At 41.8% G+C, this 24,263-nt stretch overlaps 2 protein-coding genes and 1 long non-coding RNA gene across 5 annotated transcripts in view; all 3 read right to left on the reverse strand.

Moving 5' to 3' along the window:
• Positions 1 to 508: 508 nt before the first annotated feature.
• ALDH8A1 (aldehyde dehydrogenase 8 family member A1) lies at positions 509 to 12,969 on the reverse strand. The gene is made up of 7 exons (XM_083731685.1): positions 12,250 to 12,969; positions 9,263 to 9,410; positions 8,814 to 8,969; positions 7,043 to 7,192; positions 6,347 to 6,603; positions 3,501 to 3,662; positions 509 to 1,882 (listed from the first exon to the last, which is right to left on the reverse strand). The coding sequence occupies exons 1-7, from the start codon at positions 12,385 to 12,387 to the stop codon at positions 1,418 to 1,420; spliced, it is 1,476 nt and encodes a 491-aa protein (XP_083587811.1). The 5' UTR covers positions 12,388 to 12,969; the 3' UTR covers positions 509 to 1,417.
• Positions 12,970 to 14,286: 1,317 nt separating this feature from the next.
• The window catches only part of HBS1L (HBS1 like translational GTPase), a 42,264-nt gene continuing 32,287 nt past the window's right edge, over positions 14,287 to 24,263 (reverse strand). For all 3 annotated transcript variants that reach the window (XM_083731666.1, XM_083731664.1, XM_083731667.1), the window contains 5 exons: positions 22,769 to 22,859; positions 20,276 to 20,384; positions 18,980 to 19,080; positions 17,279 to 17,423; positions 14,287 to 14,919 (listed from right to left, as the gene is read on the reverse strand). In XM_083731666.1, the coding sequence (XP_083587792.1) occupies positions 14,908 to 14,919; positions 17,279 to 17,423; positions 18,980 to 19,080; positions 20,276 to 20,384; positions 22,769 to 22,859 (458 nt within the window). In that variant the 3' untranslated portion in view covers positions 14,287 to 14,907. The remainder of the gene's footprint in view (positions 14,920 to 17,278; positions 17,424 to 18,979; positions 19,081 to 20,275; positions 20,385 to 22,768; positions 22,860 to 24,263) is intronic.
• LOC310841152 lies at positions 15,136 to 17,270 on the reverse strand. Its single transcript, XR_014562389.1, has 2 exons — positions 15,724 to 17,270; positions 15,136 to 15,583 (listed from the first exon to the last, which is right to left on the reverse strand). It is a non-coding gene; the product is annotated as an uncharacterized lncRNA (long non-coding RNA).

Consider the following 24,263-nt stretch of genomic DNA (forward strand, 5'->3'; position numbering starts at 1 on the left):
TTCTGTGAAAATTCTGCAACATCCCAGCCTGGCCAGAGCCAATTAAAATCATTGCAAGATGACGTACACGTCTCAACTGGGGGCAGGAGAAAGTCAACCAGCAGGAGTGGAATAATCAGATCTGAGTTGATTTCCATCTGTAAGATTTAACAGATGGGCTGACTCTTCAGACTTACATAAAAACGATTAAACAAAATCCTCATGATGACTACATGATGTCTTTCACCAGACAGGACAGCTGGCAGAAAAGAAGGTTTTTGAAAAATTCCATTGCCCTAGGAATGGAAAACTACAAAATCTTTACACTTATCAGACTGCATCTCATAGGTCTAGTATAATGAATCCCTTTCACTCTCCTTAATTTAACACTAAGATTTCACCATGGGCAGTGAAATACAGTCAAACTATGGTAGTTTTCTACCCTTCAAAGCTCAAAAACATAGACGGTTTCTTCCAACGGAATCCTTTTTCCATTTTTTTAAAAAAATGATATTTTTTCCTTTATGGGTTTGTTCCATTTTGAGTGATTTTATTAATGGTAAAAAAAAGCATCACAGAAGAAATGTATTTCTGAAGTACATAAAAATATATTAAACCTAAGCAATTCACAAGGGGGAACAAACAACACACTCTGCTGCCCTCATATGGATGAAAATGGAAGCTATATCTGAAACAATCGTTGTTTTCCCTATTCCTAAAGCTCACAGAAGGAATTTCCATTTGAAAAGGTTATAAGGTTATAATTTCTCGAATTTCCATTTGAATTTGTCATTTTGGTCCTGTTCAGTAAGCTAGAAGTTGCTAACTTGGCACCCGTGGGTGCAGCAGCAGCACCCTGGAGGTGTTCTCCAGCTGCCCATGTGAAGCTTCTGGTCTTCCTATTCTCCAACCAAATGACTCAGGGAGCAGACCAGGTGAAGGCAGGTTTAATATGAGTGGAGACTTTTGCAAAGCTGAGACAAAGGGACTCAGGCTTCATCCACACCATACATTTAAAGCACATTGTTTAACACAAAGTATACAGCTAACTGAAGTTTACCCCTCACAGAGCTCCAATACTGTACGCAGCACCCTTAACAAGTTGCTTTGTTCCCAGGATTCTTGGGGGAAGTAACATGCTTTAAATGTATGATGAGTATGCAGCTGCAAGCACAGGCATTTTGCAGACCCCATCACCCCAAAATCAGCACTCGGTCCTAAAAAGTGCCCACATTCCAGCTACAAGCCTTTAACTTGCACCCCTGCTTTTCTCCATGGGCAGGCAGACAACTAGCCAGTGAACTTATACCATCAATGCAATTACAGTATAAATTATGGCTTTCAGGTCACATTGTAAGCAAATCTGCCTTATCTATTTCAAAGACAGGCACAGGAAAAAACCACAGTGTTTGTTTATTCTGATGTGGAATATTTTTCATCAGTGCATCTCAGTGTGTTTTATAGTAATCATTTTCACCTCAGTGAAAAACTCATAGGAATCCTTTGCTCCTTCTCTGCCTACTCCTGAGGCTTTCATGCCGCCAAAGGGCAAATTCAAGTCCCTGATAAGCCAACAGTTGGTCCACACCAATCCACACTGGAGTTTCTTAGCAACGCGATGAACCCGCCCCACATCCCTTGACCAGACAGTGGCTGCCAGTCCGTATTTGACCCCGTTCGCTCTCCTGATCACTTCCTCTTCCGTGTCAAACACTGTGACGCAGGTTACAGGGCCAAAGATCTCATCCTGCATGCAACTTGAGTCATCGGCAATTTCAGTAATGACCGTCGGAAGCATGAAATACCCATTCCGGTTTCTTGTTGGAAGAGTCAAAGTATCAATCCCCTCTCCACAGAGAATTTTACCCCCTTCAGACTCTGCTTTTTTTATGTAGTTCTTTACCTATGAGGAGCAACAGCAACAAATCAATTTTTGAAAGGGTTGCAATTTCCAATTATCCACAGATTGGCTACAGAAATATTTTATTTATTTACAGGTATAAAAGTATTTCTAAAGCACCCTTATAAAATATCAGGGCAGTGCACACAAAAGAAATGCTTTTAGAAAACCTTAAAAGCATAATGTAGTAGTTGTGAAAGGTTTCAACAGCTCTGAAGGCCTTTCGGTGTAAAAAAAGGGGGGTCTCCAGGAGGCTCCTGAAAGTCAAAAGTGAGGATACCTGCCAAATCTCTGCTGGAAGATGGTTCCACAGCATGGGACCACTGACACTAAATGCCCCTGAAATCTGGTTGAGGCCAGTCAGGGGGACAACTAACAGTGCACCTCCAGACTCCAGTGATTGGACTGGGGTATAAGGGCTCAAGCAGTGCTTAAGACAGCCTGGACTCAAGGTGTCCAGGGAAACACAAGGCCCTTCAACCTGGCCCAGCAGGATATGGGAAACCAGAGCAGGTGCTTTAGCTGATGTGTCGCACGCTGCTGGTCAGCTGCCCCCACCAGCACCCTAGTCACTGTGTTCTGCACTAGGTAGAGCTTCTGGACCAGGCCCAAGGGAAGCCCCACATAGGGTGCACTGCAGTAATCCAGTCTAATCCAAATACAGTGGTACCTCGGGTTACATATGCTCAGGTTACAGGCTCCACTAACCCAGAAATAGTACCTCGGGTTAAGAACTTTGATTCAAGTTGAGAACAGAAATTTTGCGGCGGCAGCGGGAGGCCCCATTAGCTAAAGTGGTGCTTCAGGTTAAGAACAGTTTCAGGTTAAAAACGGACCTCCAGAACGAATTAAGTTCTTAACCCGAGGTACCACTGTATGGGACTTTTTCCAAGTGATTTGTACTTCACAGGCATTGCTAAATGTCAACAGCAAGCACATGAGGCAGGGGCAGTACAGCTTTTGGAGAAGCTTCCTAGCTCCACCTCCTTCTACTGCCTACTAAAATTGTGGAAAGTGACAGTCCAAAACCTAAAGCTCTTGCCTCAGAATCCCAGTTATGCAAGGAGCCCCCACAGACACAAAAGGCTCCCTGCTTCAGAGTGTCACCTTCCATGTGTTAGAAGGGCATGGAGCTAGTGCACTCATTTGCACTGCATCTGTTTGTGGATGTTGTTTGGTAACACCTGAAGAGAGCTGTAGTGTTAGGGATTTCAGGTACTTAACTAATAATGTTGATAGTAATCAATGCTGGGGAAACCCTTGGAGCATTAAAAGTTGATATTGGCTCTTGGAAATCGGAAATATTATTTTCAATCCTGCTGTCAACATGTTTGGAAAACGAGCTTACAAGAGGAAGCAACATTTTTAATTCCTTGTTACCCGGAGGGAATTTACATGCAATTCTAACAACTACAGTGCTTAAATTTTGAAAGGTATACTAGGCCTCAAAATCAGCTAAAAGTTCTGCCCTGTTCCCCATCCCAAAATGACTGTGAATTTACAGTGATGTGAGAAAAAATCACTCTCTTCATGTCCTGAGGTCCTTTCTTCTCAAGCCAGAAAGAAAAACAGCACTTTATTTGATCACAAATAATCAACCTTGGTTTTTCTTTTTCTTTACCTTTGCTAAATGTTCTTTACTTATCAGTGCTCCCTGGTCAATTGTGGGATCTGAGGGGTTTCCAACTTTCCACTTTTTGACAGTTTCCACAAATCTTCTCAAGAATTCATTGTAAATGTTTCTCTGAACAAAGATTCTGCTGGTGCAGAGACATATTTCACCCTAGTAATAGGATGGAGAGGCAGGAGGGAAGAAAAGAAAAAACATCGGTCAGGGATGAAAAATGTGATTTGTCTTAATCCAGATTCATTTATACTTGTCTTCTGCTTTCAGTATAGATTGATTCTAGATCCTAGCTGTTCACAAAAGTAGGTGTGGTTACTTAGTGCCCCATTCCCCAGCACATGCTACCTGAGGCCCTGGAATTACCGTATTTTTTGCTCTATAAGACTCACTTTTTCCCTCCTAAAAAGTAAGGGGAAATGTGTGTGCGTCTTATGGAGCAAATGCAGGCTGCACAGCTATCTCAGAAGCCAGAACAGCAAGAGGGATTGCTGCTTTCACTGCACAGCGATCCCTCTTGCTATTCTGGCTTCTGAAATTCAGAATATTTTTTTTCTTGTTTTCCTCCTCCAAAAACTAGGTGCATCTTGTGGTCTGCTGCGTCTTATAGAGTGAAAAATACAGTACTCCATCAAGTGCAAATATCAGCATGTGGTTATATTGCTTGGCCCTAGTACCACATAGACATTAGCTATCTTAACAGATGTGAGCTCCTAACTCCATGTTTGCCCAGGTAACAGGGAGGAAGGTCACTTACAGGGACAATAATTAGGTATGAGAAGGGATATTTAACTCCTCTTGTAGCTACTGATTATCTCCTGTCAATCTACACACACACACACACAAACACACATTTTTTTTTCCTACAATCAAATTCACTTCTAATTTCAGACCCAGATTGGGGGCAGGGGCAGTAATTTTTTGGAGGAATTTGCAGGGATGAATTGATAGGTGCTCTCTCCCACTCAGATTCTCTGCTGGAAAATCCCTCCCTGGGGTGTCCTGGTCCTCACCCTCTCTATTTCCCATTGCAAATATTATTCATCCCATCACCACCACACATGCCTGTTCACAACAGCAGTGATGTCCAGCTCATGTGTGAAAAGGCCGTCAGACATATGACTGACACCACTGAGTGAAGGAATATCAAGTAACAGATGTTTCACGTTTGAATCAGCTGAGGACAGCCTTTTGAAATAGATCTTTGGTGATCACTCGTGGCCAGGTAAGCTAGTTTTCCATGAACACAGTCTTAACAATGAGTCTGTAAGTGACTGTGGAGGCCAATTCTGGATCCACACATCCTTCCACAGTGGGAATGCAGCCTATATGGCCACAGCGCTGGATGGGGCGAATGAGATGATGAGGGCTGCAGCTTCCAAAACAGTAACTGGATGTTTAAAAGTGTTAACCGTTTCTGCGCGGAAATTTGGAGCAAATTACCCACACAAGCCTGTCATCTGATTGATGTCACACTGTGCTTCCTGCATAATTACTGAACAGCGACGCCACTGAAGTTTGCAATTAGTCAACTTGGAAAACAGATCTGATCAATTTGTGATGCTCAATTAACAAATGCCATCCCTCTGGATCTTAATGACTAACAAGCTTCTGCACCTGGACAGCCAACATTCAGCAGACAAGGGAGCTAAAGCAAACAGTGCATGTGAGGAGATCACTGCAAATTCCTTACCATTTATTGAAGATTTTGTTAAAACTCTGATGGGCTGTGTGAAATCAACACATAATTTGTGCTGCATGTGGGGGGGGGGGACACTTATCTATCATATTCTACAACCCGGCTTTTTAAATGTGTGTGTGTGTATGCAGATCTACGGCATAACAACAATTAATCAAAACCTCTAGCAACAATTGCAATAATATTTACCTTGGCAAGTTTCTAAATGTGGAATTTAAGAACTGGGTTCCACTTGCACTGCAATGGCATATAGGCTCTACAGAACTGTGTGTGCAGCCAAGGGACCTTAGTTGCACCTCCTCCAAGCATCCCATTCAACAGCAAATTGACTACCCAACCAAATAATCAAATCAACCAAGCAATTCTTCCTTGGTGACCATATATTCTCTACTGAGGCATCTCAAGCCTTTTTATTGTAGCTGAATGAATTTTTCATTGCCACCCACTGCTAATTCTACCAAGTACTCTTTACATGTAAATATGATTCCAAGTGGTACTAGAGCACTACACATGAGGGGTTATTTTGGGGGGGGGGGGTGTAGGTGGCAATTAATGCACATTTCATTGCCATCTATCATACCCAAGCATTCTTCTACTGTAGGGGGATTTCTCCAAGTGGCCTCCTGCCACAGGACTATCAGGGTGTGGGCGTCTTCTTGCTGTTGTCGATATGTTCCTCAGATTCTCAAGTATCTCAGATGCATTTGCTTGGTATGGCAACTAGACAACAGTTCCCAATGTGTAAGTGGAATTATACGCATGGCACCAGATAATACCAACACTCATGGGGTGTCAGAAACACCATCTGTGCACTTGCATCAACACATCTACGGACTAGGAGGGGATTCTCAAACAGAACTCAAATTTTCTCTGAACATGCTCTGAGGAAGCTGAAAAAGCACCAGCCAATAATAAATCAAGAGGATTAACATTTGCTTATTCATTCCTATCACTTGATACTTATGTCTCGATGTCCACTCAATTTGTCCCTCGTGGGATACCCTTGTAGAAATCAGTTTCCGCATTCAAAATGACCCCCTCAGGATAAAATTCTGTTAGGGAGGGCATGCACATTTTTGAAGTTTCAAAAGCAAAGCAATGAACTTAGTACAAAAAGAGACAGGGAGTTGCCCATTTTCCATACCTGATTTGCAAAGCTGGATCTTACAGTAGTAAGAACACATTCATCTAAGTTGGCATCCTCAAAGATGATAGCTGGATTTTTTCCTCCAAGCTCCAGAGAGAGCTTCTTACAATACGGAGCACTCCTTTCAATGATGCGCTGGCCAGTGAGAGTGCTTCCCGTGAAGGAAATCAATGACACCTTGGGATGGGAAACTAGAGCATCTCCAGCTTTTGGACCACTCCCAAATATGATGTTCACCACACCTGGAGGAATACCTTGCAGGTAGAAATAAAGAAAACATCAACACTCCTTCTCTTTGTAAACTTGGTAGCATGCTGCTTTAAAGACTACCCTGCATCCTATAGCAATATATACACATTGGGATGCAAATGTGTCAACTGTTTTATTACTATACAGTGGTGCCTCGGGTTAAGAACTTAATTCGTTCTGGGGGTCTGTTTTTAACCTGAAACTGTTCTTAACCTGACGTACCACTTTAACAAATGGGGCCTCCCACTGCCGCCGTGCCACCAGAGCACAATTTCTGTTTTCATCCTGAAGCAAAGTTCTTATTTCTGGGTTAGCAGAGTCTGTAACCTGAAGTGTCTGTAAACTGAAGCATCTGTAATGCGAGGTACCACTGTATTGACACTTTACAGATTGATTTACAGGAAATGTGACACCCCTATACTAATACATCATTTGGGGAAATACCTGCTTTATTGAGAAGCTTGCACATCATCCAAGCAGTGGCAGATGTCATCTCACTGGGTTTGGCAATGACAGTGTTTCCACACGCAATAGCCGGCGCAATTTTCCAGGTCAGCAAGTAAAGTGGCAAATTCCAAGGACTAATTAAGCCAGCTTTATTTTTATTGTTATTTTTTAAGGAGAGAAATGAAATAAATTGGTTTAAAACGGGAGTCTTGACATTTTGACAAAAGTTGAGATTTCCCCAATACCCAGCATGGCAACACTGCATGTGCTTCAACTGTTTTTCCTTCTACTCTACCCTCAATGACCCATTCTGCCTGCTGGCCTACAAAGGAAATATTCATCTGTGTAGGGGCAGGGCAACATTTTTCAGCCAGAGGACCATATTTCCTTCTGTGCAGAGGACACAAGCCTGTGGTGGGTGGAGCCAGAAGGAAAAGTGTGTTTAGAATCATAGAATCATAGAGCTGGAATGGACCACGAGGGTCATCTAGTCCAGTCCCCTGCAATGCAGGAATATTTTGCCCAAGGTGGGGCTGAAAACCATGACCCTGAAATTAAGAGTCCCATGCTCTACTGACTGAGCCATCCTATCTTGGCAGAGCAGTGTGACTCTTGCCTTCGCACAGTAGGCTACACCCCCCCATCCAAGATAAGCAAGAAGCATTATGAATTCCAAGACCAGACCATTTTAGCAACGAGAGGCAGCATATGCTGCCAGTTAAAATTTGACCCATATGCTCTCACTAAACAAACTTTATAGGGCAGTCCAGATTTGAAGATAGAGAGGCAGACTTTTTGTGTGGAAGGAATTGATTGAATGTGGGATATATATATATATATCTAAGAGGCTCAGATGAAGAATTTTTGTTATTTCCTGTTTTACAACTTAAGTATCAATTACTGACTAGTGCAGAGTAGCAATAGCTGCGATTGAAACATTTGCGGTATCTATTTATGGCATACTTGCTTTGTGTGCTTCGGCACCTCCTAAACTGTTGGAGGGAATCACTGGGTCCTTACAGAAAGCTAAACCTTTCATTGTTGCTTGCAAATGCTTAATTACACAGTGTTTCCTTAGATTTGAAATTGAGATTGATCCAGCAAAAGTTAATATTTTGAGTATACTGGAGTCCACAAGGCTTGCATAGGAAGGAGTTGTCCAATACACCAGGATGTTGAGGTATAATGCTGAGAACACCTTGTTGAGGCATAGTAGTAGTTTTAGTAGTAGTAGTAGTAGCAATAATAACATTTTAAAATTCTGAAGTAAAATTGTGACACCTAGTGGCATATCTGTGGAATTCTATAAACAGAAAGCACATTTTACAAAACAGTAGAATTAAAGTAGATTACGTTTTATCAGAATGTGGGATTAAAAGCTTGTATCTAAATTGTGACATTTATCTGCTCTTTTCATTTACAAAACCTTCATACCCTTACTTCATTGAAGGTTATGGGATGTTGTGTTTTGTTGTAAAATCTATGGTGTGCAAAACTGTAAAAACAAAGAAACAAGGGATGGAAATTGTAGACATATTCTGGGGCATGGCTTGATGTAGATTGGAATGTGATTTATTTTGTTAAGTTATCTGAAATACTTTATTCAGACCATTGAGCTATGGCCCTTCCTCGTGTTGTCCTCGTTAACCTTTGAGGTGGTAAATTCTGGAGGGGGCTCAGGCCGCAATAGATCCTAACAAAGGTGTCAGGGTCACAACTGAGCACTGCTGGGTCGTGTGCAAACAGCACACTCCATAATAGGCCTTACCAATTCCCACAGGTGTTCTCTCAGTATAATGCATACAGCCCACATGGTCCATCTGTGTACATTCTGCTGTCTGGTGAAGGATGGACGACGAAAAGAAACGGAAATTGTATACAGATCGGGGGATGTCCACCATTCTAGCAAACGTAATGGTTTTCCCTGAAACAGAGAACCAGTTGACAAATTCCACCATGCTTTTGTTATTTAAGCAAGTAATTAATTGCCCAGCTTTCATAGCTAGTGCCCCTACCCCACTGCAACCACTACAACTTGCATGCAGTTTACAGAAATGTGCAAGGAAGCATGCACTTGTACTTGATGAGGCATGCAAGTATTACGTATTGATTATGCAAAATGAAGAGCAAGTAGGAAGGTGAAAACTCAAAGAGAACACCATTTCCTTCACCCTATTACCACTTGGAAGCGCAGCCCAAACAGGCTTCTGTCTTTACCTTGATCCTTTGATTCTGCTTGAGCAAATGACTCCAGATCTTCTTCAATAAGGTCTGCCAACTTGCTCATTATTTTTGACCTTTCCTGGGGGCTTTTGGCCGACCAGCCTGGGAAAGCATTTTGGGCAGCAATGACAGCCGCCTCCACCTTAAAAAGACAATGAATGGATGGTGTTCAGCAAAACCAAAACGCACAGTGTATGTTAACAGAAATTATGGGGAAAGGGGGGAGGGACGGCCATCGCTTCGTGGCAAAGCTCCTGTTTTGCATGTAGAATGTCCCAAGTTCACTCCTTGGCATCTCCAGGTAGGGCTGGGAGGGACTCCAATCTGGAACCCAGACAGTCAGTATAGACAATATTGAGCTAGGAAGATCAATAATTCGACTCTGTATAAGGCAGCTTCCTATGTACAGTGGTGCCTTGCGAGACGAAATTAATCCGTTCCGCGATTTTCTTCGTCTAGCGGTTTTTTCGTCTTGCGAAGCAAGCCCATTGACGGCTTAGCGGATTAGCGCTATTAGCGGTTTAGCGGCTTTTAGCAATCAGCTGTTAAGCGGCTTATCAGCGGAACAGCTGATAAGCGGCTTAGCGCTTAGGGAAAGGGCGGGAAAAAGCGGGGAAAAGCGCGGGAACTCGCAAGATTTTTTTCGTCTTGCGAAGCAACCCCATAGAGAAATCCGTTTAGCGAAGCACCTCCAAAAACGGAAAACCCTTTCGTCTAGCGGGTTTTCCGTCTTGCGAGGCGTTCGTCTTGCGGGGCACCACTGTATTTATTGTATCACCCTTTCCATGACTCAGTTCAAGCCAGGGCACCATTCCAAGTAGAAAACCATAGCAGAAATACATGGGGGGAATGAATAAGTATTAAAAATAGGCTCTAGAGCAGGGATGTGGAATGAGTGGCCCTTCAGATGTTGTTGGGTTTCAACTTCTATCAGTCCCAACTAGCATGGCCAATGTCCATGCACTATGGGAGTTGGAGTCCAACAACATCAGGAGGACCGCAGATATTGCACCCCTACTCTGGAGCATATATAAATTGCTTCTTAGCTACCTAGATCAACCACAGCCACCAGCCATGTATGAGAGTAGTGTTCAGAATCAGCAGTTATCACAAACTGTTCAGGGAAGCTTTTAGTGTGTGATGCTGTATTGTGCTCTATGTTTGATGAGAGCCACACAGAGTGGCTGGGGCAACCCAGTCAGATGGGCACCACTACTACTACTATTAGACTTATCTTCTGGGCAGCTGTGAGACAGTCACCTCTTTTTTAGAAGCAGAAGTTAAGCTACTGCCAAGACTATCGCTTGACTTGCCCAACGTTAGATCTACAAATGTTGTTGGGTCTATAATTTGCACCATCCTCAGACAGTGGCCATGCTGGCTGGGAATGATGGGACTTGTAAACTGGGGACCCAAAGTTGGAGAAGGCTATGTTAGCCCTGTCTAGGAACAATACTCTTCCGTCTGTATGTCATCTTCCAATTTATTACATTAGGTGGCACTGTTGAGCTTTCGTTTTAAGGGTAATAGCAAGAAACCAGCCGTTTCTCCAGTTCGCAAATGTGCCTATGGGCCCCAAAAGATTAGCAACTCCTGTGCTAAGCAGCAGCCAGGAACAACAGAGACGCATCTGGTCTCAATGGATATGAGGAGCACTGAGCATCCATTGAGCACTCAATGGATATGAGGACCCAGTGGAGTGGATGGAAAACACAAGCATTGAAAAAGCAGCTGGCTGGTCTGAAGAGTCATCTAAAAGTCAAAAAGCTGGTGTCAAATTCTCACCAACCCTGTCATGATGTTTGGGTGAGGAAATGTTATCTTCCAGATGTTGTTGAACACCAGTTACCATGAGGTCTCAGTCCAGTCTGGCCAATGGTTACATGTTCATAGGAGTTTGAGTCTATCATCATCTGGGGAACCACAGGACCCCCACCCTTGGTTTAGGACCAGTCATCACACAGACAGAAGCCAGCAGGTTGTGCATTTTCCCAGTCTCATCACTGTTGCTGGCAGGGAAATGCAGAAAGTGGGGGCCCCGATCCGCATGAGGAATGTTCTTAGATGTTACAGCAAGGATTACGAGAATGCTCCACAGCAGTTACCAAGCCTTGAAATAAAAATGGAGCCCACTGCAAGTTCCCCCCCCCCTAAGGAGTACACAAATACCTCCATCTCTATCTCCATCTATGTAAGTGCACATACAAATGGAGGACATAGCCTTGGGGAAGGCTGGACCACAGGTCAATGCAAGTGGCTACTTGAAGTTCTTCTCTAAACATACTTGATCAAATATAAGATCACCCCTTCTGTTTACATACAGAAGCAAACTAGGAAAGCACAAAGCTTCAGGGAGCCAGTTTAAACTTTAGCAAACCCAGCTAGTTACACTTCAACCATTACTTATCAGTGCTTAGCAAATATTTGATAGACTGGCCATGCTGAAGGTTGAGGTGAAACTGCAAAAACTTATATGTGGGTTTGTTTTTTGCAACTTTAGTCATTACAAATAGATATTATGATTTAACTCAGTTCTTTTCAAAGCCTCAAGGAATAATGCATTAGGTGTAAGAGGTCATGAACACAGTCATGTAACAAGCAATTCATTGCCTTCTCAGTTCACCTTGTCATTGGATACACTTCCATCTTACCAGTTTGAGAAACAGCTCATCGAGAGAAAGAAAAAGAAACTTCAAGGGAAAGTACATTAAACTTGGGTAGGAACATTGAGGGCTTCAACTAGTGGAAAGGAGTTTTGATTCAAAGATTTTAAAGCTTCAAACCAATACCATTAACCAATGCCACACAGACATTCTCTGCAAATATTTAGCAGTATAATACAAAACATAAGGCAATTTCACTATTAGTTTTATACTGAGGAAAAGTGAAACAAATAAAATCAGCTGCAAAACATTTTTGTTAATTGTCCAGGCAATTACCCTGATATCATGACAAGGAGTTGAATCTATGCCGGAACTCACCTCGTCTCTGCCACTGTCTGGCACCTTGCAATAAACTTCTCCTGTAGACGGGTCATAGGAATCTAAATATGAGGAGCAAGGAATAAATTGGCCTCCTATATAGTTCTCCAAAACCAAGTGAGTCTTTGAGCCGGCCATTGTGACTCCGTTGGCATGATCTGAGTACTTTCAGTGAGCTTTCAGTTCATAGTGCACATCTATTGATTTATGCTTGTAAGCCAGAGCTCCTCCCTCCCTCCCTTTAACTTCGTTAACTGGATCTCCGAATGGGAAATTTCCATCTCTCTTCAGAGAATGCTAGATACCATGGACATATGCTGATGATAATGCCCAATTCACTTGTTTGTTTTCTAGATTATGATGCCCACACAGGATGATTTTACCATGTACGTGTGGTGGTGACTGCGAAACTGGTATTGGTACAACTTTGCATAAAATAGCCAACAGTGAAAAAAATCCAAATGCCTCTACACAAAATACATGATTGATTCAGTGCAAAGACTTCAAATGTGAACATTACTTGATGCGAGAGGAGGAAACTTGCGTGGAATGTATAGGCTGATAATTATTATATGTAACAAATTGCTGTAGCAGGCCTTCGGCTGGGTATATATTAAGCACACACAACTTTCCCTTTAAATTTATTAATTCATCTTCATCTTCATAGGCTGAAGGCTAGTTCCAAAAATATTTAGATCACTGTAAGTGGTTTTTCACTTACCTCTAGAAGGAGGTATATTAGCTGTTGCTCAGTTAAAATTGTGCAGATGTATTGCATTTTAAGCTATCTGCACAATAAGAATCCAAAATAGACTAAAAAAACAACAACTGTAATGAAATCCAGCATGCTATGACCTCCAAATAAGAAAGACTAGGAATTATGTGCATTGAATGCACATGGAAATTATCCAATCGATCTTTCAGTGGCCCTAAAACCATCTCCCTCCCCATTGACTTGTATGATAAGCTATCAGGTTCTTCTTTAGGAAACTGCAAGTTTTCCTCTAAAAGTTCAGTAAAATGTCAAAGGATGAAGTGATTCCATTGTCTCCATACCACTGCCTCTTCGAGAAATCATCTGGGCGGAAGATGAAATAGTTTATGTAGCACACTTACATAGCTCATCAGAACAGGACATTATATAGCTTCAAGAAACTTCAAGTATGATACATTACACCAGAGCTTTCCAAACTTTTCATGTTGGTGACACACTTTCTAGACATGCATAATTTTGTGACACAGTAATTCAGCTTTACTAGCAAATCGGAGGTTAAACTAACCCCTTTCCAGCCCTGGAAGGAGAACAGGGAGCGTTCACACGACACACCTACACACTGCAGCTGACACACTAATGTGTCACAACACACAGTTTGGAAGGCTCCCTACCAGTGTTTTGGCCTTTTAAAAAATCCTATGAAGATTATTTTTATTTAACTAGATTTGCTGGTGCACGACATGGGGAGCGAAAAAAGGGAGCCAGGAGCAAATGCATGTAAAAATGTACACACTGAGCAGCTCTTCAGATGTTACTCCAACATGAAGAGTGAGATTGATTTATGTAATGGTGATCCTCAGGGCTGCATCCCACCAAGTTATCCCATTTGCACAAGGACTTCCAGCTTCACAACAATCTGATCTGATGAGGCAAAGTACAGGGGCAGAATTCCCATCCCCAAATACAGTGATGACCACTATCTACAACAACAAAAGATAGACTGATCATCTTCATTTTAGAAGTACTGGCATTGTAGCTCATTTAGACCATGTAATTGATAGGTGAAGAGAAAATCAATACACCTGACCTGTCTTTAAAAGATGGCACATGTAAAAGTAAGATTCCAGGAGTTGCTGTAGACTTCTTGGGTGTTCTGAGATGTGCAGAGTGCTTCAGACTTAGGTGTTATCTGCTGGTATGCACCTATGTCTTTACAAGTTTACATCATTTGTCAAGGGGTCTTGTTTACTGCCCCTCATAACCAACTGTACCCCTTGTGCCAAGATTTTATTTATACAAGACAACATGAACAGAAACAAATATTATGCTCAGGCCAAGCTACTTTATTCTTCTACAGTCTAAAAAATAAAAATAGCCATTATTGGACTAACTAGGGCTAGACAAATAAGTTTTAAATTAATTTGGAATAGAAAGAAATTAATGGTTAATGATGGTTTCTGAAACAGAAGGAAACAGGGTTCTTTGAAAATGTATTTGTATAAAATCTGGAACGCTATAGCCCAATTGAATTAATTTATGAAATAATGTGCAGCAGGTAAGCAGTGCCCCCACCCAAAAATAAATTGTAAACAATGTTTAAGGCTGGAAGTAACATGCTTTCCCCCCATGATGAATCATTGTCCTTTAACACATCATTTTGATAAACTTTTCATAAAGGTCCTCTAGAGTTACCAATGATGGTTTAAATGGGAAATAGAGTGGAACTTGTGCAGTAAGAAAGTGCAACGTGTATTTCCCTATTGGCATACTATTTTGAAGCAAGGACAGCTTCAAAATGTTTGAAGAACACCTGGTATTTCATCTCCTCCTCTTAAAAAGGTAATTGTCTTTCCTCCTTCCACTGATATGACTGGATTCATCAAATAAGCATATTTGGACATATGATTTCATTTGGTTGGATTGCAGAAGTTCTGGCACAGTCATCATTCTTTTATCTAAAAAGAAGAAGAATTTAAAATTTTCAGAAAAGACATTGGCATTTATCCAAAGTGTACAAATGCAAAGACCTGGAACCAGGTTGGAAGGTGTTACTGAGCAGGGCCAGCACACAAGCTGACCATATTTTATTTATTTTTTAACTTTCACAGCTAACAGCAAGGGTGGGGAGTGATAAGAATGGGGAAATGGCATAAAGGTTTTTTAAAAAAACAAACAAACAAACCCTCCCCTAGCAGCACAGCTCCAATGCAAAATCTCTTGCCCTCACAACCTGCTTTTAAACAAGCAAGCAAAGAGACATTTGGTGATCCAAGCGCAGATCCCCCATCATCACATCTAGTTTGGCACTTAACCTTTTGTGAAAGAACTCAGAAAGACTTCTCTGCCTAAGATCTCTGCAAGGTTCCCTAAACAAAATGCTGGTGTGTTTGGAACTTTGGAAAAGAATGGCAACTGAGCAGGAGATATGATAGAGGTTGAGGAGATTATACATGGCATGGAGAAACGAGAGACCCAGAACAAACAAAAGTGTTTTTCACATATTACATAGTTTACAGACTCTGTTGTCACAAGCTGTAATGGGCTCAGGTGGCTTTAAATTAAGATCTGACACATTTATGAAAAACAGGTTTTTATCAATAGATATAAGCCATCGTCATGCTGGCCACATGACCCGGAAGCTGTACGCCGGCTCCCTTGGCCAATAAAGCGAGATGAGCGCCGCAACCCCAGAGTCGGTCACGACTGGACCTAATGGTCAGGGGTCCCTTTACCTTTACCTTTTATAAGCCATCGTAGACTAAATAAAACCTCTGGGTTCTGAGGCAGTATTCCACTGAACAGTAACTGAGTCTGTGCACACACTAGTGAATAGTAGGTGGTTTGTGTGTGTTACCTTTATGGCCTAGGAACAAGATGTTGGACTGGGTGGACCACTGGTCGGATCCAGCATGGCTCTTCTATTAATTGGGACTTGTGTAAGAGCAATGGGATATGGCAAACAAGGCCTACCTTCTTCTAGCCATGTTGAGCTTGGGATGTGACTAAGCACATAAATGAGTGAAGAGCTGCAAGCACAGCTCTTTGAAAGTGCACTGACACATCATTCCATGAAGCCGTTTCTGCAGTTAGCTAAAATGCTGCCCAACTGTAAGGTTTAAAAAGTGCACACGCAAAACCTTCACAATTTTTGTTCAGGAAGATGACTCTTATGCCACCCTGCCTCAAGAAAAGTTGTGCCACTCAACTGCATAGACAATTCATCACATGACCTACTTGGCATCTCTGAAATACTAAAAACAAAAAAGTGCTTACATATACCGCAGCCAAATAATGGCTTTTAAGCAGTATGAATTTTAACACAGCAGTCTCCTCTGAAGTAAAAACACAACTTTGCCTTTCTTCACATTGTACCTTCTAAGAAGTTTGGATGGGCAGATGAGGCCGAATCAAGCTATTCAAACATGTACCTCTCAAGTGTCATGTTGTGGATTAAGGGAACTGAAATGCTGCCACATTCCGCATTACAACAAGCAGCTGATCCACCATCTAATTTTCTGAGACAGACCGTCTTGTGAGAACCTGATGCCCAACCTATTGAGGACTGGAATGACCAAGCCTCTTCTAACAGATTCCCAAACCCCAATCAAACTAGGAGCAATGCTGGGGTAAACCACCTCTATCAAGGAGGGAAAAAACCCAGTCAGCTAATTAAAGGATAGCATAAGAAAAGTGCAAATCACCAAGGAAAAATAAGGAAGGCAAGATATGATTGCCATCTTCAAATACCCAAAGGGCTGTCACGTGGCAGATAGAGAAAGCTTATTTTCTACTGCTCTGCAGGGTAGGACCCATACCAACGTATTCCAGGAGATTTTGACTAACTATCAGGAACAACTTTATGTCAGAAAGAGCTGTTAGATTGTGGAACAGTCTCCTTAGGGAGGTTGTGGTCTCTCTTTCATTGGAAGCTTTAAGCAAAGGTTGGATGGTTATCTGCTATGGATGCTTTAGCTGCGATTCCTGCATTGCAGAGGGTTGGACTAGATGACTTTGGGGGTCCCTTCCAACTCTACAATTCTATGATTCTATGAGAATTGAGACCTGGACAGAAAAATGTTTACAAAGATTTTGGCCTGGGAGACGAAAAAAATGCTAATATTTCTAAGTGGTTGTTGTTTATTTCCTTTAAAATGTTTAATAAAAGAGTCTCATTTCCAAGCCTGATTAGCTATTCAAGTAGTCTGTAGTTCATTGTGGGTGATTTTTTGAAGCAAGTGGCTGGAACCTCAATGCAAGGAATATACCACTCCATGATCTGTCATTATAAAGCATGCATACAAATACATGCTATACCTCCGTCACAACTCCTGCAGCTATGGTGGAGCCACTGTAGCGCAACATGAACCTTCCAAGTTCTTTGAAGTCTTTATAAAGTTCCAGAGCAACAGGCCTTTGTGTTTGCAGTTCTACTAAAGCATTCTGTCCTTTAGTCAAACACCTGTAAGGGGAAAAGAGCAACAGTTCATATACATTGTTATTGGATCTATTATTGTGCCTGTGCACGCGTTCATGGAAAACACACATTTTGGGGAATTAGTAATACCAACTTTGGAATATTTAGTGGAGACAAATGCTCACTGCAGACAGGATTGCATTGTAGATTCAGGTAGGTAGCCGTGTGGGTCTGACAGTCGAAATAAATAAATAAAAATTAAAAAGTGTCCAGTAGCACTTTAGAGACCAACTAAATTGGTTCTGGGTATAAGCTTTCATTTGCATGCATGGTAGTATCTGTAGAAGTGTGCATGCACACGAAAGCTTATACCCAGAACAAACTTAGTTGGTCTCTAAGGTGCTACTGGACAATTTCTTTTTTTTTTTATTAGAATTGCATTGGTTAGAATTACTGAGCTTACTTTGGAGAATTTAGCAGTACCAACGAAAACCATTTATTGACACGGCTTGCTTCAAAAAGACAGGAGTGGTCACACTGTGATCACAGCTGTGTTTTTTATTCATAAAATAATTTGATTTTAAAAATAATGGTTTTGTGGCTTGAAGCACAAGTACAGAAATTTAAGCACTAAAAGGGCTAATAGCACATTAAACAGGCCATCTTCTCCACATGCCCTGGACTTTATTGTGGAAAAAGGGGAATGAGAATGTTGGAGAAAGAGAGGAAGAGTTGATTTATACAGTAGGAGGATCCTAAGCCTTCATGATCAAGCCTACTTAGAAGGAGACGGGGAGAACAAAGAAGAAAGATGCACATGTAAAATACTGGCTTTCCTGATCTCACAAGAGCCAAGAGACAGCAAAAATAAGGAAGTTGGAAAGAAGTCATACAGTTAAAGACGCTAATATTTACCTTCCTTGTGGGAGGGGGGCAAAGAACTGGATTTCCACTATGACCTTGAGGTGCACCAACCCTAAGGCCAGAGTCCATGTCTGAGAGGCTGGACGTAGCATCATTACACAATAAAAGCTCAGGCTATTGGAATTTGCCTAGGTCCACTTCAGTCGTATCAACCAAGTGTAATCCCACAAAGCTAAAGTACAGACACATGGTTACACCAGAGCAAGATATGCTGGCTGGCATCCATTGCCTTTGCAAGGGATCATTTTTTTAAAAAATAATTATAAATCCCATGGAGTCCAAGCAACCTAAAAAAGTTCCAGAGTTGGTATTCTCAAAATCTCTTGTTGGCACTTCCACAAGATGGAATCTCATACACAGAATTTTTAAAAAGGCAATTTGGACAGGAATATGATACAAGCAGAGAGAATATAAAACTAAGAATGGTACTTCAAGCACCTATCTCTCTAGAACTAAGAAAAGGCAGCCAAATGACATGCTCAGAACATCCTTAGCAACATATTTGTTAGTTTGTTTCAGAATGCTTTGAGATCTAAATGTAAGTTCAACTATTTGCATTTTATCTGCCTATCTGATTATCTCTCTTCCCATTTCCACTAGGCTTAACATGATAGAAATTCGAGTTGAACTTGCTATGTAACACATTTTTCACCAAAATTTCCTCTTAAAATACTTACTTAGGCTTTTTCTTTGTGACTTCACCTGTACTCTTGTGAAGCACACTCAATAACCTCCTAATAGTGGCAGGCTCGCTTACAGTTTGAAAATGTAAAAGCACCTGAAACAAGAGTTTGTTTTAATTGACAACCATCTTAATACTATTTTCAGCAGATGACAGAACGTGAACAGGACTGAAACGCTTCTATAAATGCATTTTGCAAGCTACAAGATCAAAGATTTTGCACGAATAACTGGGAAAGGTTCAGAAAAAGATAACCAGAATACTTAAGGGGTTGGAACAACTGACCTTTAAGAGGAAGGGTTACATTTGAGGTTTTTTAGTTTAGAGAAAAGGCAAGTAAGGGAGAGGGACAGGATAGAGACATATAAAACTATGTATGCATGGTGTGAAGAAGGTGGATAGGGAAAAGTTTTTCTCCCCCATCAAATTATCCAATGAAGACGAATGTTGGATGATTCAGGACAAGGGGAAGTAGCTTGTCACAGTTAAACTATGGAATTTGCTCCCATGAGAGATAGTGATTGCCACCAACTTGGATGGCTTTAAAAGGCAATCAATGGCTACTAACTATGCCTCTGAATAATTATTGCTGGGAATTACAGGTATGGGAGAGTGTTCAGGTTCGGCATGTGGGCTTCCTATGGCCACCTGATTCTGCACTGTGAGAACAGAGCACAGTATGAAACAAAGCAGTTCCATTTGCTAAATGATCTCCGTGTGCAAACACAACTTGCCTTTCTTCTCTTCTTCCCATGGGTCGCTGCCCTCCCCAAATCTACCCTGGGGCATTGAAAGATCCCCCAGAATACATTTAGGGGGTGCAAGGGGCGAGCGTAGGGGAGTTCTGTTGCACAGTCAGAAATCCTTGCACTAATGTAAATACTTTTTTGGCTAGCACCCAGAATTCTGGACTAAATGGATATTTGACTTGATCCAAGAGGCTTTTCTTATGAACTCCTTACAATGTTAACCAAAACTGTCTCTTGATTTAATTGTGCAGTCCACATGAGGCCATCTTTCTGTCTCTCAGTCTCAAGTAGTGCTTTTGCCTACTTATCTTAACCCATGATTTTGAATCTTCAAAATACCACTGTAATGAATACAGCCAATTTTCTTCAAGAGCAACATTTCAAGATGTATTCTCTGCTTTAGGATGTGTGCAGCAAAGCAGGGACACATCACTATGCAGTACATACACAATGAATCTGATTAAAAAGCAAGCACGTGCATGATAAAATGCTAAAACACAGAACATAAGGTCTTCAGAAAACAAAGATAGTGCCACACTTACAGGGAATCCTTTGGTGATAGGAACTTCAATATTGAAGATGAGGATCCGAGCTCTGAAACGTGTGCAAGCTTTAATAGGTTCCTTGGGGCAACAGAATATGCACGCAACACTGCAAGAGAGATTGTGAAGAAACAAATCAGGCTAAGTGCATCCGGGTTTTAAATGTGGTAACACCAAGAGGCATGCTTAGATGACAAACTAACATGGAGACTGCATCAATTCCCACTGTCATCCTTTGGCCTATACCAGGCCGATGCCTTCCCACAGTGGCCAATCCTATTTGTGTGTCCAGACTGCGCCAGGGTGAGGTTTGCCCTCAGTTGGGCTGGATAGGATTGGCAGCAGCAGTGCTACCAACAGGTACCCTAGAAGTAATGCATTTATTACTGTTTGGGGATTGCTAGCTCTTCTAAAGTGCACACATTCTGTTAGGCAGGAGGAGATATGGAAGTGGTTATTTTATGTATGTTTGGGTAGCACATTGCTTTCTACCATATTGTCCCAAATGCTCTACAAAATTCCACATACATAAAACAAAGCAGAGAGTAGCAGTTTGCTATGGGTTCTCCAAGTAATTTTTAGTGTGATGTGCGGAGGAAGGTGGTCTATTTGTTCACAACATTATAAGTCGAGCAGAATTATGGCTTACTGAGAGAGCTTTCAGCAGCAGTCTTCTTAACTCCTTTCCCCTCTCTCTAGCTACTTAGTCTATCATGACTAATATTGTCAGGACTGCCGCTAGGTCCCAGCTCACAGAGGACCAACGCCCAGTGGATGTTATATACAAAAGTCTTTATTAAAGTTTAGTTTCCATTTCCAAGCTCTGGGCGCGCAGACCCACGTCTCGACGCTAGACCGGCTAAGTCCCCTCTGACTCACTGCTCCACCCACACCAGTTTAAGATTCTAGCCCGGCTCCACCTCCTACGCTGTTCTTTCCTTCGCTGGGTCTTTCTGCCCTCTGGGGTTCCCTCCTTCCTGGACTCCTCTGACGCTGAGCCTCCTGAGTCTTGCCCCTCCCTCCGGCGGGCTCCAGGACCTGGCTCCCTTTCCGGGCTCCCTGCTGTGCCGCGCTCCTGTACATTTGAACTTGGCGCGCGCGCCCAGCCGGTGACTTTCCATCTGACCGTTTCCCCGCTTCCTGATGTGGGCGTTGCCAAACCTGACTCCTCTCCTCCCTCTGGTGGTGAGGACACTGGTCCCGACTCCTGGGACTCCCCCTCCCCACTGCGCTCTGGCGGAGAAGCTGGTCCCGACCTCCAACTGCTGCTCAGGGACTCCCCGCTAGCCCCTTCCTCCTGGGGCTTCCCCCCTGGAGCCCCCTTCGCTCTGGCCACCGGCGCTCCCTTCTGTGAGTCCTCCGATTCGCTAGAGAGGCTTGTGGAATAACTCTGGCCACTGTCACTGCCTGCGCCCCCCTCGTACTCCTCCTCCTCACTCTCCATTTGCTCCCCCTCCTGTGTCTCTCCTTCTGAACCCCTGACAAATATGAACAGTGATCACCATGTCAAGATCACTAAATCTCTTTATTTTCTCATCTCCATAAGTCAAATAATATAGATTCAGTCATTCATTCCACTAATTGGTAACAAGTACAGAGAATCTCTGAGGGTGCAATCCTAACCCCATTTATCTGGGAGTAAGACCCGCTGAAATCAAAAGGGTTTCCTCCTGAGCAAATATGGTTAGGATCATGCTATTAAATATTGTTAATAATCAAGTGACCCATTCTCCTGCTTCTCTCCTTCACACATACTCAGCACCACCAAACTGAATTAACCAGTTAAGATTCCCTTAGTATGTCAACTCCAGTACTGCTCTACATAATAAACTCCAATGGTGCTTGTTTTTATGGAGATTAGTACCTTAATGTAGAGTGCCACTTTTAGCTCTTGTTTCAGCCCCCTCCCCCCCCCCCCGACACACACACATGCATATTTATTTGGAAGAAGACAAGAGCTAACTCTTCCTTGGTCATCATAATCTCTTTGATACCTTCTGCCAAATTTAACCTCTTTCTGCTTCTTTTTTGAGCCCCATCTTCTCTTGTCACCCTTTGACTGGTCTATCTCAGTCAAACAGCAGTCACATTGTACTGTTTCTCTTCCTTACAGTACCAAGTGTACTAGTAGTTTTAAAGTAACTGTTGTTCAGTAGCAGTAAAGATTTTTGTAAAAAAAAACAAAAACCCCAATGTTGTATGCAATCTATTTGAGCACTCTTTTGCCTCCCAAAACTCCAGACAAATCATTATGCCTGGCCCTTATTAATTTTTTTAACCCAACAATTGCCTGACTGTGATCAAGACCACTGCCAGTTTCACATCGTCACTTGCATGCAGGCTAGGTGATTTGCAGTTCTCTTGCTATCCAGGTAACAAGCCTCCCACACCCTCCCTCCCCAACCGGTAAACCACTGATTATCAACTGCAACGGTTAGAAAGCTTCATGTTAAATATAAACCGTTGCTTAGGCAAAGTCTTATGTGTACTCACTTGATTTTGATGATATCCATGCCAGTCAAAGTGAGAATAACGTGATCTCCTGCTGCAGCCCAATCCACTGGTTCATCATGTAGGGCAATTCCTAGAAATGAGTAAAACCAGAACTAAACAGTGAACTACCTTGGTTTAACTGCTACAAACAGCTCTGTTTTTGCCAGTTCTGCTGCATCAACCACGACTCATCAGTTTTCAGTATGAATGAGGTGATAGTAAAAGCTGTTGACTAAAACCTCAGACAGCTTTTCTTCTCGGGAACTACCATCATCTAAAGTTACCTGGCCTTACGGAGTGAGTTTTCTGCAAGTCAGTGTTGAGCTATATGCCTGTCACACTGCACAGGTGTCACAATTTTGAAAGTATGACTGCACAAGGATTTAAGAAGGAATTTATTATTTACGGTACAAGCACCCAGTCCGCAAACTTCGGTCGTACCTGCTTTCATTTTTCACCAAATGAGTTTTGTTTGCTTTCGATGTAATGGTGAAACAAATGGGTGTGCTATGAAGCACACTAAACTCTGTACTAAATCATATGTATGAGTTACTGAAGAATTCCTGTACTTATATGCTGATGGCTAAATGCACGAACATCTAGAGCTTTGAAGCATTCATATGGTTGCTGGAAACCGTAACTGGAAAAAGGAGGCAATTTTGGAAAAAGTGTTCTGCAAATGCTGTACTTAATCTGAAAGTGTTAAACTTTCAGAAAAAGCACTATACTGTTATATTAATTTAATGCTTGATTTTACAAAGTTATCGCCTCATATTTGGGATATACATAAAGTAAACCCAAACCAATAATAATGCCTTGTCCATTTAAACAGTATAATTGTTCAGTTTAATCTACAATAAAAATATTCTGCAAGTTGTGAAAACCAATGAAGTATAAGCCTGGAATGCAGTCCAGCTATACACACATACACACTGACTCAGCTAATTATAATGGAAATTAATATTGCTTTGGAATGTGACTTCTGTAAAGAATATTTTAAGTAGCAATCCTATATAAAAAATAATGTTAAATGAAATAAACTGAATCCTGACTACTAGGATTATTTTCTCACAAATGTTGAAGTATTACAGTCTGAAAAAGGCTGCTTAGAGAAATCTCTATATCACTTTCTCTCCCTCCCTGTCTATAGTATTCTTACTATGCAAGCTATTAGTGGAAAGTTCAACAGTAACATGACAGCAGCTATATTATTGTTTCATTCTAATAACCGATATAATGCAAATTATTTAAGTACTTCCATACGACCTTTCAACCTAAGGAAATTTTAAACTTAAAAAATGTGTATATAAACACACAACCTGCAATAAAAATTACAAAGTATCCAGTAACAATATCTTACTAATAAAATCAAATGGCAGCAATTAAAACAGCTGCAAGGAGTGAGCATAAAACTGGGTCGGATAAAACAACCAAGAAGAGCGTAAAGACTCCAGCCAAATGAAAAGCTTGATGAAGGGGTGGGGAGGGGAATTAC

The sequence above is a fragment of the Podarcis gaigeae genome, assembly GCF_964106915.1.
Source record: "Podarcis gaigeae genome assembly, chromosome: 3".
NCBI lineage: Eukaryota > Metazoa > Chordata > Lepidosauria > Squamata > Lacertidae > Podarcis > Podarcis gaigeae.

What these genes read in the sequence shown, in the direction of transcription:
- ALDH8A1 (XM_083731685.1), bottom strand. Translation starts at nt 12,387, where the DNA reads ATGGCCGGCTCAAAGACTCACTTGGTTTTGGAGAACTATATAGGAGGC. An exon ending in CAAGCTTCTCAATAAAGCAG is followed by an intron (nt 6,604 to 7,042) that starts GTATTTCCCCAA and finishes TCTACCTGCAAG; the next exon opens with GTATTCCTCCAGGTGTGGTG. An exon ending in GATCCAGCTTTGCAAATCAG is followed by an intron (nt 3,663 to 6,346) that starts GTATGGAAAATG and finishes TCCTATTACTAG; the next exon opens with GGTGAAATATGTCTCTGCAC.